At 49.5% G+C, this 12,435-nt stretch overlaps 1 protein-coding gene across 1 annotated transcript in view; it reads right to left on the bottom strand.

Annotated features, from left to right (window-relative positions):
- Positions 1–314: 314 nt before the first annotated feature.
- CIB4 (calcium and integrin binding family member 4) overlaps positions 315–12,435 on the bottom strand; it is a 46,610-nt gene continuing 34,489 nt past the window's right edge. Inside the window, exons 2-4 of the mRNA XM_054022914.1 lie at positions 4,421–4,562; positions 629–738; positions 315–407 (exon numbers count right to left, since the gene is read on the bottom strand). Of these exons, the coding sequence (XP_053878889.1) occupies positions 315–407; positions 629–738; positions 4,421–4,562 (345 nt within the window). The remainder of the gene's footprint in view (positions 408–628; positions 739–4,420; positions 4,563–12,435) is intronic.

Here is a 12,435-nt window from a genome sequence, read left to right on the forward strand (position 1 = left end):
GTGATCCTCTAGTCTGACCTCCTGCGTAGCTCAGGCCAGAGACCTGCCCCCCGATAATTCCTAGAGCAGAGCTTTCAGATAAACAGCCGATCTCGATTTAAACATGCCGGTGATGGAGTATCCATCCCGGCCCTTGGTAAATGGTTCCAATGGCATGTAAGCCCTTGCTTAGAGGACAGTGCAATCCAACATCTAGGCAGGAGGCAAGCGGAGACAACTGCCTGGCGTACAACATGAACCTCTTTTACTTTTCCCGTGTCCTCCCCCCACCCCTCCCACTTCTCTGTTTCAAACACCCGTCACAAGAATGGCACTTACTGTAAAAAATCCGGCGATTTCAACATGGCGTGTTCAAACTCTGCGAAGGACAGCATGTTGTCATTGTCCAGGTCGGCCTCCTCCAGCACCTGTTGGGATGGGATGGGAGAGAGACAGACAAAGGACTTAGAGGAGAGAGAAGGATTAGCGCTGTTGTGTTTATTTTGACCCAGCGGGTGTTGTATAAGGTATGAGGCTCGAGATGAAACAATCCATCCCAGAAAGAGCGAGAACAGCACGATTGGTAACACCGTGAAACCACAGAGGATACCACGTGAACAAAGCAAATAGCAGGAACGTGGACACGTACATGGTTTGTCAGTGTGACGAGCTCTTCCTCCGGTAGGTCATCGCTGTTTAACAGTCGCTGGATGATGCTCTGCAGGTCTTCCTCGTCGATAAAGCCATTCTCGTTGAAATCTGCTGGCAAGAGCCATTTGAAAGTGTAGTGAGGAGACTAACTGGACCTGGGGTTTTGTTACGATTTGTGACGGCAGGAGGCCCGAGCTCCATGGGGCTAGGCGCTGCACAAACACGGGCCAAAACCATGTTCCCTGCCCCAAAGCGTCTAAACAGAATTTACAATGAAGATTGGTGGAAATTTTTCAATGGAAATTGTTTTTCAGTGGAAGATTGGGGCCTCATTAAATGCATTTATGTTTGAAAAGTGTCTTGCGTCTACAGAACATTTTGAATGTTCATTGAAAAACGGAATGTCCCCAAATCAAAATATCTCTATTTGGATATACTGCTGCAATGCCTCGTGGGAGTTGAAATTCAGGTGCTCGGGGACTCCATTCTCCTCTATGGGCTGGGCTCCTCTGCCAGCATACATCTCCCATGATGCAACACGTCCCCTCTCCAAGAGAAGAGGCTGTGGTGCATCATGGGAATTGTAGTCCAAACAGGGAGCCTGGCCTATAGAGAAGAAAGGGAGCATGAGGCTCCCAGGTACAGCTTCCACAAGGCATCACGGCAACATTTCAGAACTGCAATAATTTGGTCTTGAAATTTTTCACCAAAAAAATCAAAATTGATATGGGGAAAAAAATCCCATTTCCTGACCAGTCCTATTTATAGTCTAAATATTGTCCCTTTCTCTATGCTCCCTACCCCCTCCCTTTGTGGAACCTACCCTGGGCCCACCACGACTAAGAGCTCAGCGCTTGGCTGAAGTGGTGGGGCCCTGAGCAATTTCACAAGCAAAGGCAGGACTCATCCCTCCCCGCCTGTGGAATTGCTCCAGGTGGGGACCATTTTAGGAGGAGTCCGAGGTTGTGGAATTGTGGGCCTGGGCTCCAAAGATGGGGTAGAAATAGCCCTGCTGAAGCGGGAATGTGCAGGCTGGTAGCCATCCTTCCTCTCGTAACTGCTGCCCGTTGGAAATGGAAACAAGGAAGACATGCTCCTGGTCAGCACAAGGGCGCCTCTTCAGAGCCATCGGCGGCATGCGTGCGGAGGTAGTGCACTCCCCTCAGAAGGAGGCGGGGTCTGACTACAAGTGGGTGACGAGGACACAGCCAAACACCGTCAGAAAAAGATGGGTGGGGAGGAACGTTTCTGAGTCTAAGTTCCCGCCATTCTTTGCTGGAGCAACTTGTGCGTAGCGGAATCAACGTACGTTAGGCACAGAAGGCTTGCGTAGTGGATCAGGTGCTGGACTTGGTCTCGGGACACCTGCGTTTAATTCCGGGCTCAGCCACAGACATCCCGTGTGACCTTGGACAAGTCATTTAGGCTGAGATTTTTAAAAGGATTAGGCGTTGCAACGCTGAACATAGCAACTCCTAAACGCCTTTAAAAAACTGGGCCATCATCTACCCAGGGCATCAGCTCCCCATCTGTGAGGTGGTGATCACAGTCCTTCCCTACTTCACAGGAGAAAGCAAAATCCATGAATAAGTGCAAGGTGAGTAGATACAGTGGTGATGACAATATAATTAGACAGAAGTCAGTGATTTACACCCTCTAAGGATCTGGCCTAGTCCATATAGTCATAATGGCAACATCGGTGTATTTTTTTCCCTCCATCTACCACCCATGCCTAGAAATGTTGGGGCACCACTTAGGTGATACGTCATTTGGTTCACAGACAAGCCTGTTTCACACCATTTTAATGATCACAATGCCTGGTGAATATTATCTGGCATTGGTTGAAAGTGCTTTGATGTTGGCAACGGCTGGGCCGTGAATTCCACTGGGACTCCCAGGTGCTCCAGTAATACAGATAATAAATAATAATTTAGGCTAAGATTTTCCAAAGTGACAGGTAATTCTGGGTGCCTGCATGCTTACATACCCAACTGAAGACGCCGGGGTGCCCCAAGAACCTCTTAACGCCACCTGTCCAAGGGGTGCAGAGGAGTTGTAGGAATCTACAGCGGAGTCCAGCGAAGGGCAACAAAAATGATTAGGGGGCAGGAGCACATGACTTACGAGGAGAGACTGAGGGAACTGGGATAGTTTAGTCTGCGGAAGAGAAGAATGAGGGGGGGATTTGATAGCTGCTTTCAACTACCTGAAAGGGGGTTCCAAAGAGGATGGATCTAGACTGTTCTCAGTGGTACCAGATGACAGAACAAGGAGTAATGGTCTCAAGTTGAAGTGGGGGAGGTCCAGGTTGGATATTAGGAAACACTATTTCACTAGGAGGGTGGTGAAGCACTGGAATGGGTTACCTAGGGAGGTGGTGGAATCTCCTTCCTTAGAGGTTTTTAAGGTCAGGCTTGACAAAGCCCTGTCTGGGATGATTTAGTTAGGGATTAGGTCCTGCTTTGAGCAGGGGGTTGGACTAGATACCTCCTGAGGTCCCTTCCAACCCTGATATTCTATGATTCTATGAATCTCCTAATTCTGGTTGTACATTAAGGTGCATCAAAGAACATCATGTGAGGTCTCAAATGGAAGCTGGTGTCACGCTAGCCATTGATATCACTGTGCAATGTGTGTACAGATCCTATATAAGGAGCTATGTACATAGAGTGAAAATATGTTCTTAAAGTCTGCATCGAGGTATTAGGCATCAGCCAAGGTGACAAAGAGGTGATGAAAGAGGCAGTGTCTGCCATCCCATCTATCTGTTTTCATGTAAATTGAGTATTGGCTCCTTCCCAATGGGTTCCCCATAACCAGTCTGGACTGAATGCAAATGAGTGAGTGTAAGAAAGAACTCCAGAAAGAATAACAGGAAGAGAAACCCGACTGGGGAAGAGAACCTGATCTTGAGGTGCATATCAAAGGTTTGCTTGAGTATATATGGGGGGCCAAAGGAGAGGCCCAGGCACCCTTCACTGAGGGGAAAAAAGGACAGCGATTTTGCTTCATGAGAAAGGGTCTCTGTCAGATGTGGCGAGAACTTTGCATGAGAAAAGCTTCTTTAGACAAGAGTGTGACTTGTTAGTCAAGTCTGGTGTCTAGAAAGCATGGTCGGATTTTGTTTCACATGTAGCCATTTGTTTCCCATATCCTCATTCACTATCCCTTGGATCGCCAGTCTTTGATAATAAGCCTGTTTTTCTTTACACTATCAATCTATCTCAGGGCTGTGGTGAGAAGCAAAGTGCTGATCCTGAGTTGGACCTTACAGGCCAGTGTGCCCTGTTCTGCTGGCAGTTCTGTGAGTGTCCAGAGACGCTCTGAGGCCTCGAGACCCGGAGGGCACCGTTTGCGCTGCCAGAGGCTGTTGGTTTCAGGGACCTGATCCATAGCGGGCACAGAGAAGCCTGCCTCACGCGAAGGGCAGGGAGTGGGGAGGAGCTGGGGCATGTCACTGCCTGCATTTCAAAGGGCTGCTCAGCCCTGACTGAAAACCCGACCCCTTGGAGGTGGCGCACGTCGGGCACCCGAAATCACTCATTACATTTTAAAATCTTGGCCTATTTGTTCCAATGTATAAAATAGTGGCTGCTGCAGGCTTTAAGCACATGGGTTATTAAAACGCACACGTCAAAAGCTAACTCATCTGTCCCAACACCGGCGCAGTAAAACCCTGTGTCCCGGGAGCCCAGATGAAACCCTGCACGAGCTCGCCACGCACCCCGGGGACAGCTTGGCGCTTTGTTGGCTGGTTAAATCTTGCTGCTGGTGGAGTGGGACCTCTTACCGTAAATATAAAAGGCATATTCTATTTTTAGACGGGGACTAGCTTTGTCGCTGAAGACAGAGGCCATGCCTAAGACATCCTCGAACGTAAAGGTGCCGTCCGTGGAGAACACTCGGCAAATTCTGTCCCTAAAGGGATTCACCTGTGTAAAAAGAAGCGGGATTTGTTTAAATATACCCTGTTTATATATATATATATAATATACTGCAGACAATCCCCTGTCCCAGCCAACCCCTCTTTTAAAAGAATTCTTGACAGGTAGGAAACGCCAGAATTAAGGCTTCGTGGACAACTGTAATGGACTAGGTGGTACCGAGACAGTATTTTCCATACCTTTCTGCTCCTGTTTTTTTGTCCTGCACCTCAGCTTGACCCTTTGCTGAATCACAGGCCAGAGTCTGTCTTTCCAGGACTTTCCAGAAACCATTACACACAGTTAAACCTCACGGCTACTGCATGCAAAACCCTGAATGTCGGTGATTCTAGTTCCCAGTCAGCTTCAAAGGGAGAAAGACAACTTCTTAGTAACCATTTAATACACACCCAGCCCTGTAAATGGTCTTTGGAATACTTCTGGCTAACTCTTAAAGAAAAGCTATTAGATTGTAAACCTCCTGGTGTCACTCACCCAGATAGCAGCACTTTCCTGTCTTACATATATTTCAGGGCATCGTTTCAACAGAACACACTTTATCACACACACATACAGACCCATTTCTCTCTGATCTTCTCTCAGAGATGATTTATCAGTCTCTATAGTGTGGCCATAGTAGGTGCTGTGTTCTTCAGAGCTTAACTCTTTGCTGAAGCATTGGCCAGACTGCTGTCTGTTCAGAAGGCATTACACAGTGTTAAACTTCAGAGCTATTGTGTGTAAAACCATGAGAAATGGAGGGTCATAGTTCCCAGTCATTTCTTGGAGAAGCAGCAGCCACTTTCTTAGTAAATGCTCACAAAACACCTTGTAAATAAGATGAAATATGGAATACTATCAATAACTTGTAAACAAAAGCTTTCAGACAGTAAGTCTACTGGTGTTGCTTGTATCAATTCTCCCCCTTTTGTTTCTGTTTCAAACATTGACATCTAAGGTTTCCACATAACATTTTCTGTCCATCAGCTCACACGTCAAAACACATTCCCTTCTGATCTTCTTTGCAGTGTGACCGGAGTAGTGTGAACTTGAGTCACCTGGACTCGTCAGAGCTGGAGAAACGGCAGCGTCTCTCAGTCCTGTCAAACACCTCAGACCCTGGCAGCAAACCAACACTCTGGGGAGCTCCCCAGCTAGCAGCTTCCAGCCCTTGGGGCAGTAGCTGACTGGTCCTCTCAGTTGCTGGTGAAACACACGTCTGTAGCCTGTATCCAAGGTGGTGCAATGATTGGGATCAGCCTATAAAATATTGCCTGAGCATCCCTGGCCCCTCCCATGACCCAGAGTACCAAATGCTGTGGTATAAAGCATGTGGATTGCATAACCTTAACTCTGTCCACTTGTGCATTATGCTATAATCTTTGATTACATGACCACATACCATTTTTCCCACAGGAGCCCTGCCCCATTCCATGCACGGGCCGGATGAATGAAATCAGGGCTGTATAGTGAAGGAGGCTGTTGTTTGTAGGCTCCCTGACTCTCGCTGCAAAAATGGTAGATACCTCCTGAGGTCCCTTCCAACCCTGATATTCTATGATTCTATAAGACCAGCACTGTTCTTACAAAGAGAAGAGCTGTAAGACATTATCCCTCCTGGGGGGAGGGATAGCTCAGTGGTTTGAGCATTGGCCTGCTAAACCCAGCGTTGTGAGTTTAATCCTTCAGGGGGCCACTTAGGGATCTGGGGCAAAATCAGTACTTGGTCCTGCTAGTGAAGGCAGGGGGCTGGACTCGATGACCTTTCAAGGTCCCTTCCAGTTCTAGGAGATGGGATATCTCCATTAATTTAAAAAATGATGAGTTGATCATTTGTTCTGTGTCTGAACAGCACTCTGGGGCCCTGGAACCATGACTGGGCTTCCTCTAGTGTTGCCAAATTAAAACATCATGATTTCTAAGCCAAGTCTCATGAGTTTGAGGAGCCTGGTTCATGGAGGCAGAGGTGCGAGGTGCACTAGTTCTTTTAGAGCAAAACGAAGAAATGCAAAGGACAAGTGATGCTCTACTGCCATCTAGAGGGGGGAGGGACTCCCCTTTTTCAGACCAAGGAACTGCAATGGAAATCGAAACGCACATATGGTTTACAGCAATAAACATTTAATTCCCTTTTTAAGCAACAATAAAAATAGGGTTATGGTTTTCTTCCACCGGCTATACAGATAGAAGTGCTCACAAAAATGGAAAGAACTTGCTAGACCCAGAGTACTCTTGTACTGGGCCAGCAAGGTGGTCACAGCAAATAATTCAACCCCAAGTGGTAGCAGTAGGTCAAGTTACAAATCGAGCATGTCAAAAACAGTAAAAATGTTTAATGCCAGGGGATCTCTCTCACACACACAACTAGGGTTGCCAGCTTTCTGATTGCAGACAACCGAACACCCTTGCCCCGCCCCCCTGCCTGAGGCCCCGCTCCTGCCCCACTCCTTCTCTGAGGCCCCATTCCCGGTCACTCCATCCCTCCTCCCTCCGTTGCTCGCTCTCTCCCACCCTCGCTCACTCACTCATTTTCACCAGGCTGGGGCAGGGGTGTGGGAAGGGGTGAGGGCTGCGGCTGGGGGTGTGGGCTCTGGGGCGGGGCCAGGGATGAGGGGTTTGGGGTGCAGGAAGGGGCTCTGGGCTGGGAGGTGGAGCCGAGGGGTTTGGAGAGTGGGAGGGAGCTCCAGGCTGGGCAGAGGATTGTGGTACGGGAGGAGGTGTGGGGTGTGGGCTCTATGAGGGAATTGGGGTGTGGGAGGGGGCTCAGGAGTGGGGGAGGAGGTTCAGGGTGTGGGTCGGACTCTGAGTGCGGGGCGGGCTCCAAGCAGTGCTTACCTGAGGTGGCTCCCAGAAGTGATGACATGTCCCTGCGGCCCCTATGGGCCAAAGAGGATTCACATGCTGCCCTTGCCCGAAGGCACCGCCCCCACAGCTCCCATTGGCCGCAGTTCCCGGCCAATGGCAGCTGTGGAGCTGGCGCTCAGGGCAGGAGCAGCGCGTGGAGTCTCCTGGCCACTCCTGCGCCTAGGAGCTGCAGGGACATGTCGCTGCTCCCAGGAGGTGCGCAGAGCCAGGGCAGGCAGGGAGCCTGCCTTAGCCCCGCTGTGGCGCCAATCGGACTTTTAATGGCCCGGTCAGCGGTGCTGACTGGAGCCACCAGGGTCCCTTTTCGACCAGGCGTTCCGGTCGAAAACTGGAGACCTGGCAACCCTAACCCCAGGGATGAAAGTAATATTAAATTCTTACGCGGGAGCAGTGGCGGCCGGAGCCCTGGGCCCTTTTAAATCGCCAGCCCCGGGGCAGCGGCCCCTTTTGCCCTCCCCTGTCGGCGGCACGGGGAGGCAAAAGGAGGCAATGACATTAAAGCTCCAACATGGGCTGCGTACGGGCTGGTACCGGTTTCTTACCAGTGTGCCATACCGGCTCGGACCGGCTCACTTTCACCCCTGCCTAACACACACACAAATACAGTTGGGGTTTGGAGCCTATAAAATGTGTTAGATTAAGAAATAAGCAGATGTTAGGGTTTGACCTAAGATAGACTAAGAAAAGAGGAGGATGGGAAATTGTGCTTGTTAGTGGGAGCAAAAGTTAAAGCTAAGCTGGAGACAGTAACATGGGAAAACTGATGTTAGCAAGGACACGGCCCAGTTACACTATATTTGGTTGTAACTGGTTTTAGCAGGGTTTGTAATAAGTGGTTGAGGATGTGGAATGTTTTATTGAAATGCTACCTATAGTGACAGCATGGGGAGAGCCTTCGTACAGATGTTAATTTAAATAGTGTGTGATGTAAACAGCCACTAAAGAGGTGTCTGAAATGTGAATATGGTAATGGGTGGGTTTAATATGAGTTTATAATGGAGAATAAAATAAGTGGCCTTGCTAAATTAAGAGAGCTCCAATTAACATCCAAGGGTACTGTTAGGTTAGCGGGTAATAAGGCTGGTCATGCTGTTGTCAGTGGATCACCCCCTGATACTCCATTCCATCGTTCTGTGTGTGTATCATGGTAACACCAGTGGCAATGGTAACCGTAGGCCTGTTTGCTTAACTCGTCATTTTTCTTTTGAATAAAGTTGGGCTCTGCCATTCAAAGCATCATCCAGGGTCTTGCAGTCCATTCAACTGTCTGTAGCTGAGCTGAAAACCAAGTGTGGTTTATTGGGAGTGCTTAGCTTTAGCCATGTGATATTACTTGGGAACACTTAAAATGCAAGATCACAGGTTCCATCCTACAACTGCTCACGCAGGCAAAGTACATTGACTTAGAGGAGCAGCCCCACTGAGTTCAGCGGGATTACTCATGGGAGTGAAGTTACCTTCTTAAGTGTCTGCAGGGTCAGACCCTTCATTTGTAGGTAAGAACTAGGCTCTCTATCAATCCCCTCAATTGCTGGGACAACAGAGCATTTGAAATAGCAGCGATCCCAAGACCTTGTCTAGAGTGGAAAGGGTTTGCTGGCATAGCTGTCATAGAATCATAGAATATCAGGGTTGGAAGGGACCTCAGGAGATATCTAGTCCAACCCCCTGCTCAAAGCAGGACCAACACCAACTAAATCATCCCAGCCAGGGCTTTGTCAAGCCTGACCTTAAAAACCTCTAAGGAAGGAGATTCCACCACCTCCCTAGGGAACCCATTCCAGTGCTTCACCACCCTCCTAGTGAAAAGTTTTTCCTAATATCCAACCTAGACCTCCCCCACTGCAACTTGAGACCATTACTCCTTGTTCTGTCATCTGGTACCACTGAGAACAGTCTAGATCCATCCTCTTTGGAACCCCCTTTCAGGTAGTTGAAAGCAGCTATCAAATCCCCCCTCACTCTTTTCGTCTGCAGACTAAACTATCCCAGTTCCCTCAGCCTCTCCTCATAAGTCATGTGCTCCAGCCCTCTGATCATTTTTGTTGCCCTCCGCTGGACTCTTTCCAATTTTTCCACATCCTTCTTGTAGTGTGGGGCCCAAAACTGGACACAGTACTCCAGATGAGACCTCACCAATGTCAAATAGAGGGGAATGATCACATCCCTCAATCTGCTGGCAATGCCTCTACTTATACAGCCCAAAATGCCGTTAGCCTTCTTGGCAACAAGGGCACACTGTCAGCTCATATCCAGCTTCTCGTCCACTGTGACCCCTAGGTCCTTTTCTGCAGAACTGCTGCCTAGCCATTCGGTCCCTAGTCTGTAGCAGTGAATGGGAAGCTTCCTACTGGAGAGACAGTTTATATCAATTCCCCAGATTTAATATGCTCTCCTGCCAGCACCACACTTTTGCTGCTCTGTGTCTACACTAGGGCTTTTGCTGGCGTCGCTCTGTCGGTTAGGGGTGAGATTTCCAAACGGATGGAGTTATGCCAGCAAAACGTTTAAGTATAGACCAGGCATCCATCCCATTGGTCAGATTTCAAAGAGAACTCAACACAGTCTAGAAAGTGCAGCCCCAGTGGTGAGCATTTGAAAACCGGGCCCAGAAGGAAGTCCCTTTGACACTCCTTGCGGGTCCATTACCAGAATCAACCTAGTTTCTTCTGTGGTCAAATAAATCCACACCTGTCTCTTCCTTGTGCTCAGTACCTACCTCTCCAAAAGCTCGTAACTAACACGGGAACCTACATACCTAGGCAGCCTCTGTGCAATTTTGGGTGGGACTAGGGACAGCCCAGAGATGGAGCCAACCCTCTACTCAGCACTACAAACAGGATGTCTGCAAGCGGCCGGCCCTCCCAAGGGAACCTTCAGATTAGCAGCAGCAGTGCTTGGACCCTTGGGAATGCTCCCTCTCCTTCGCCTACGGGAAAAGGAGCTTAAGTCATGTTGGACTAGCCCGCACGGCAGTTCTGACCACCACTCTCAGTGGAGCAAACAAAGTCACCTGCTTTTCTCGGCCTCATTCCTGCTCTGGACTTAAAACCGTTCACTTGGCTTTCAACCCCAAACAGGTCCAAACCGAGCCAGGAGCTCCAGCTGCCGCTCAAGCCACGTCTGCCACAGCTCTGGCCATCCACCGAATGAGTTGGAGTCGGGCTGAGTTAAAGCAGAGCACGTGAGGCAGCATGGGTTAGCAGTTAGTGCAGGGGTCAGAAGATATGGGGTCTATTCCCAGTTCTGCCTGAGACTGACCCGCTGTGTGACCTTGGGCAAGTCACTTTTCCTCGGTGCCTCAGTTTCCTCCTTTGTGTCCGTCTTGCCCATTTAGACTGTAAGGGCAGGAAGTGCCTCTCACTATGCATCTGCACAGCACCTTGCACAATGGGGCCCCGATCTTGGTGCTACCAGGATAATAATAATGGGCAAGTTAAAGATAATCCATGTCTGTAATGCACAGTCCAACCTGAGCAGCGAACACATAGAGTTTAAGACCAGAAGGGACCATTGTGATCATCTGGTCTGACCTCCTGCACATCGCAGGCCACAGAACCTCGCCCACCCACTCCTGTAACAGACCCAGAACCTCTGGCTGAGTCACTGAAGTCCTCAAAACATGATTTAAAGACTTCAAGTTACAGAGAATCCATTTGCACTAGTTTAAACCTGCACGTGACCCATGCCCCATGCTGCAGAGAAAGGTGAACCCGCTCCCCCTCGTCCAAGGTCTCTGCCAATCTTACCTGGGGGAAAATTCCTTCCTGACCCTAAACATGGTGATCAGTCCCACCCTGAGCATGTGGGCAAGACTCACCAGCCGGACACCCAGGAAGGAATGCATTGTGGTAACTCAGAGCCCTCCCCATCGAGTGTCCCATCACCGGCCATTGGGGATATTTGCTGCTAGCAGTCGCAGATCGGCTCCATGCCATTGTAGGCCGTCTCATCGTACCATCCCCTCCATAAACTTATCAAGCTCAGTCTTGAATGCAGTTCGGTGTTTTGCCCCCACTGCTCCGCTTGAGAGGCTGTTCCGGAACTTCACTCCACTGATGGCTAGAAACCTTCATCTAATTTCAAGCCTAATCTTGTTGGTGGCCAGTTTATATCCATTTGTTCGTGTGCCAACACACGCACTTAATTTAAACAACTCCTCTCCCTGCCTGGTGTTTATCCCTTTGACGTATTTATAGAGAGCAGAGCTAGCGGCATCATGGAAGCACTTATTCCCTGGGGAGAAGAAAGCCAAGATGTTCAGGGATCTGAAAAGGCTTTCACACATTTTCGGCGGTGGCCCCTGTTGTGATAATTGGGCCTACAAATGTAGCCTCATTGTGAGCTGTAAGAAGTGAGAGAACGTCCATAAGATGTCACCGTAACCTATAACGACAAGTGGTGATGGCCAAGGGTACAAAAGAGAGACAGACTGAATTAGGCCAAGCAAAAAGGCCTCAAGGGTTAGAACTCAAGGGTTGTGTTACCTGGTGAACAAGAAGAGTGTGAGACCTGAAATCATGAACCAAAATGGGTGTGTTGGAAAACAGGCCTAATTGGTAGACAAAATAATGAGGGTCTGGGCTAATCCATCCATCAGTCTATTTTGGGGTCCTTAAGGATAGACAGTAGGAGAAAAATGGGCTCCTGGAGCAAGCGTCACCATCATGGGTGCCACCCTCCCACTATCTCCTGGGACCCCAGACCTCCTTCTTCCTCATCCTGAGAGATGTCTTGGCCAGGCCAGAGGGACCCAGGTGGCAATGCCACCTCCATCAGGTCCAGCAGAATCCCACCTGCTACCTGAGCTGTGAGACTGACTCGCTTGTCCCCCTCCCCGCCATGCATAGGCCCTGACTTTTAGTTTTCCCTGGGGGTGTTCCACTCCTGCCCCCACCCCGCCCCTAGCCCTGAGGCCCCACCCTCACTGCATCTCTTCCAACCCTGCTCCACCCTCTCTTCCGAGGTCCCTGCCAGCTCGCTGCTCTCCGCCCTCGCTAGGCACCTCTCCCAGCCA

This window comes from Malaclemys terrapin, chromosome 3 (assembly GCF_027887155.1).
Source record: "Malaclemys terrapin pileata isolate rMalTer1 chromosome 3, rMalTer1.hap1, whole genome shotgun sequence".
NCBI classification, from domain to species: Eukaryota; Metazoa; Chordata; order Testudines; family Emydidae; genus Malaclemys; species Malaclemys terrapin.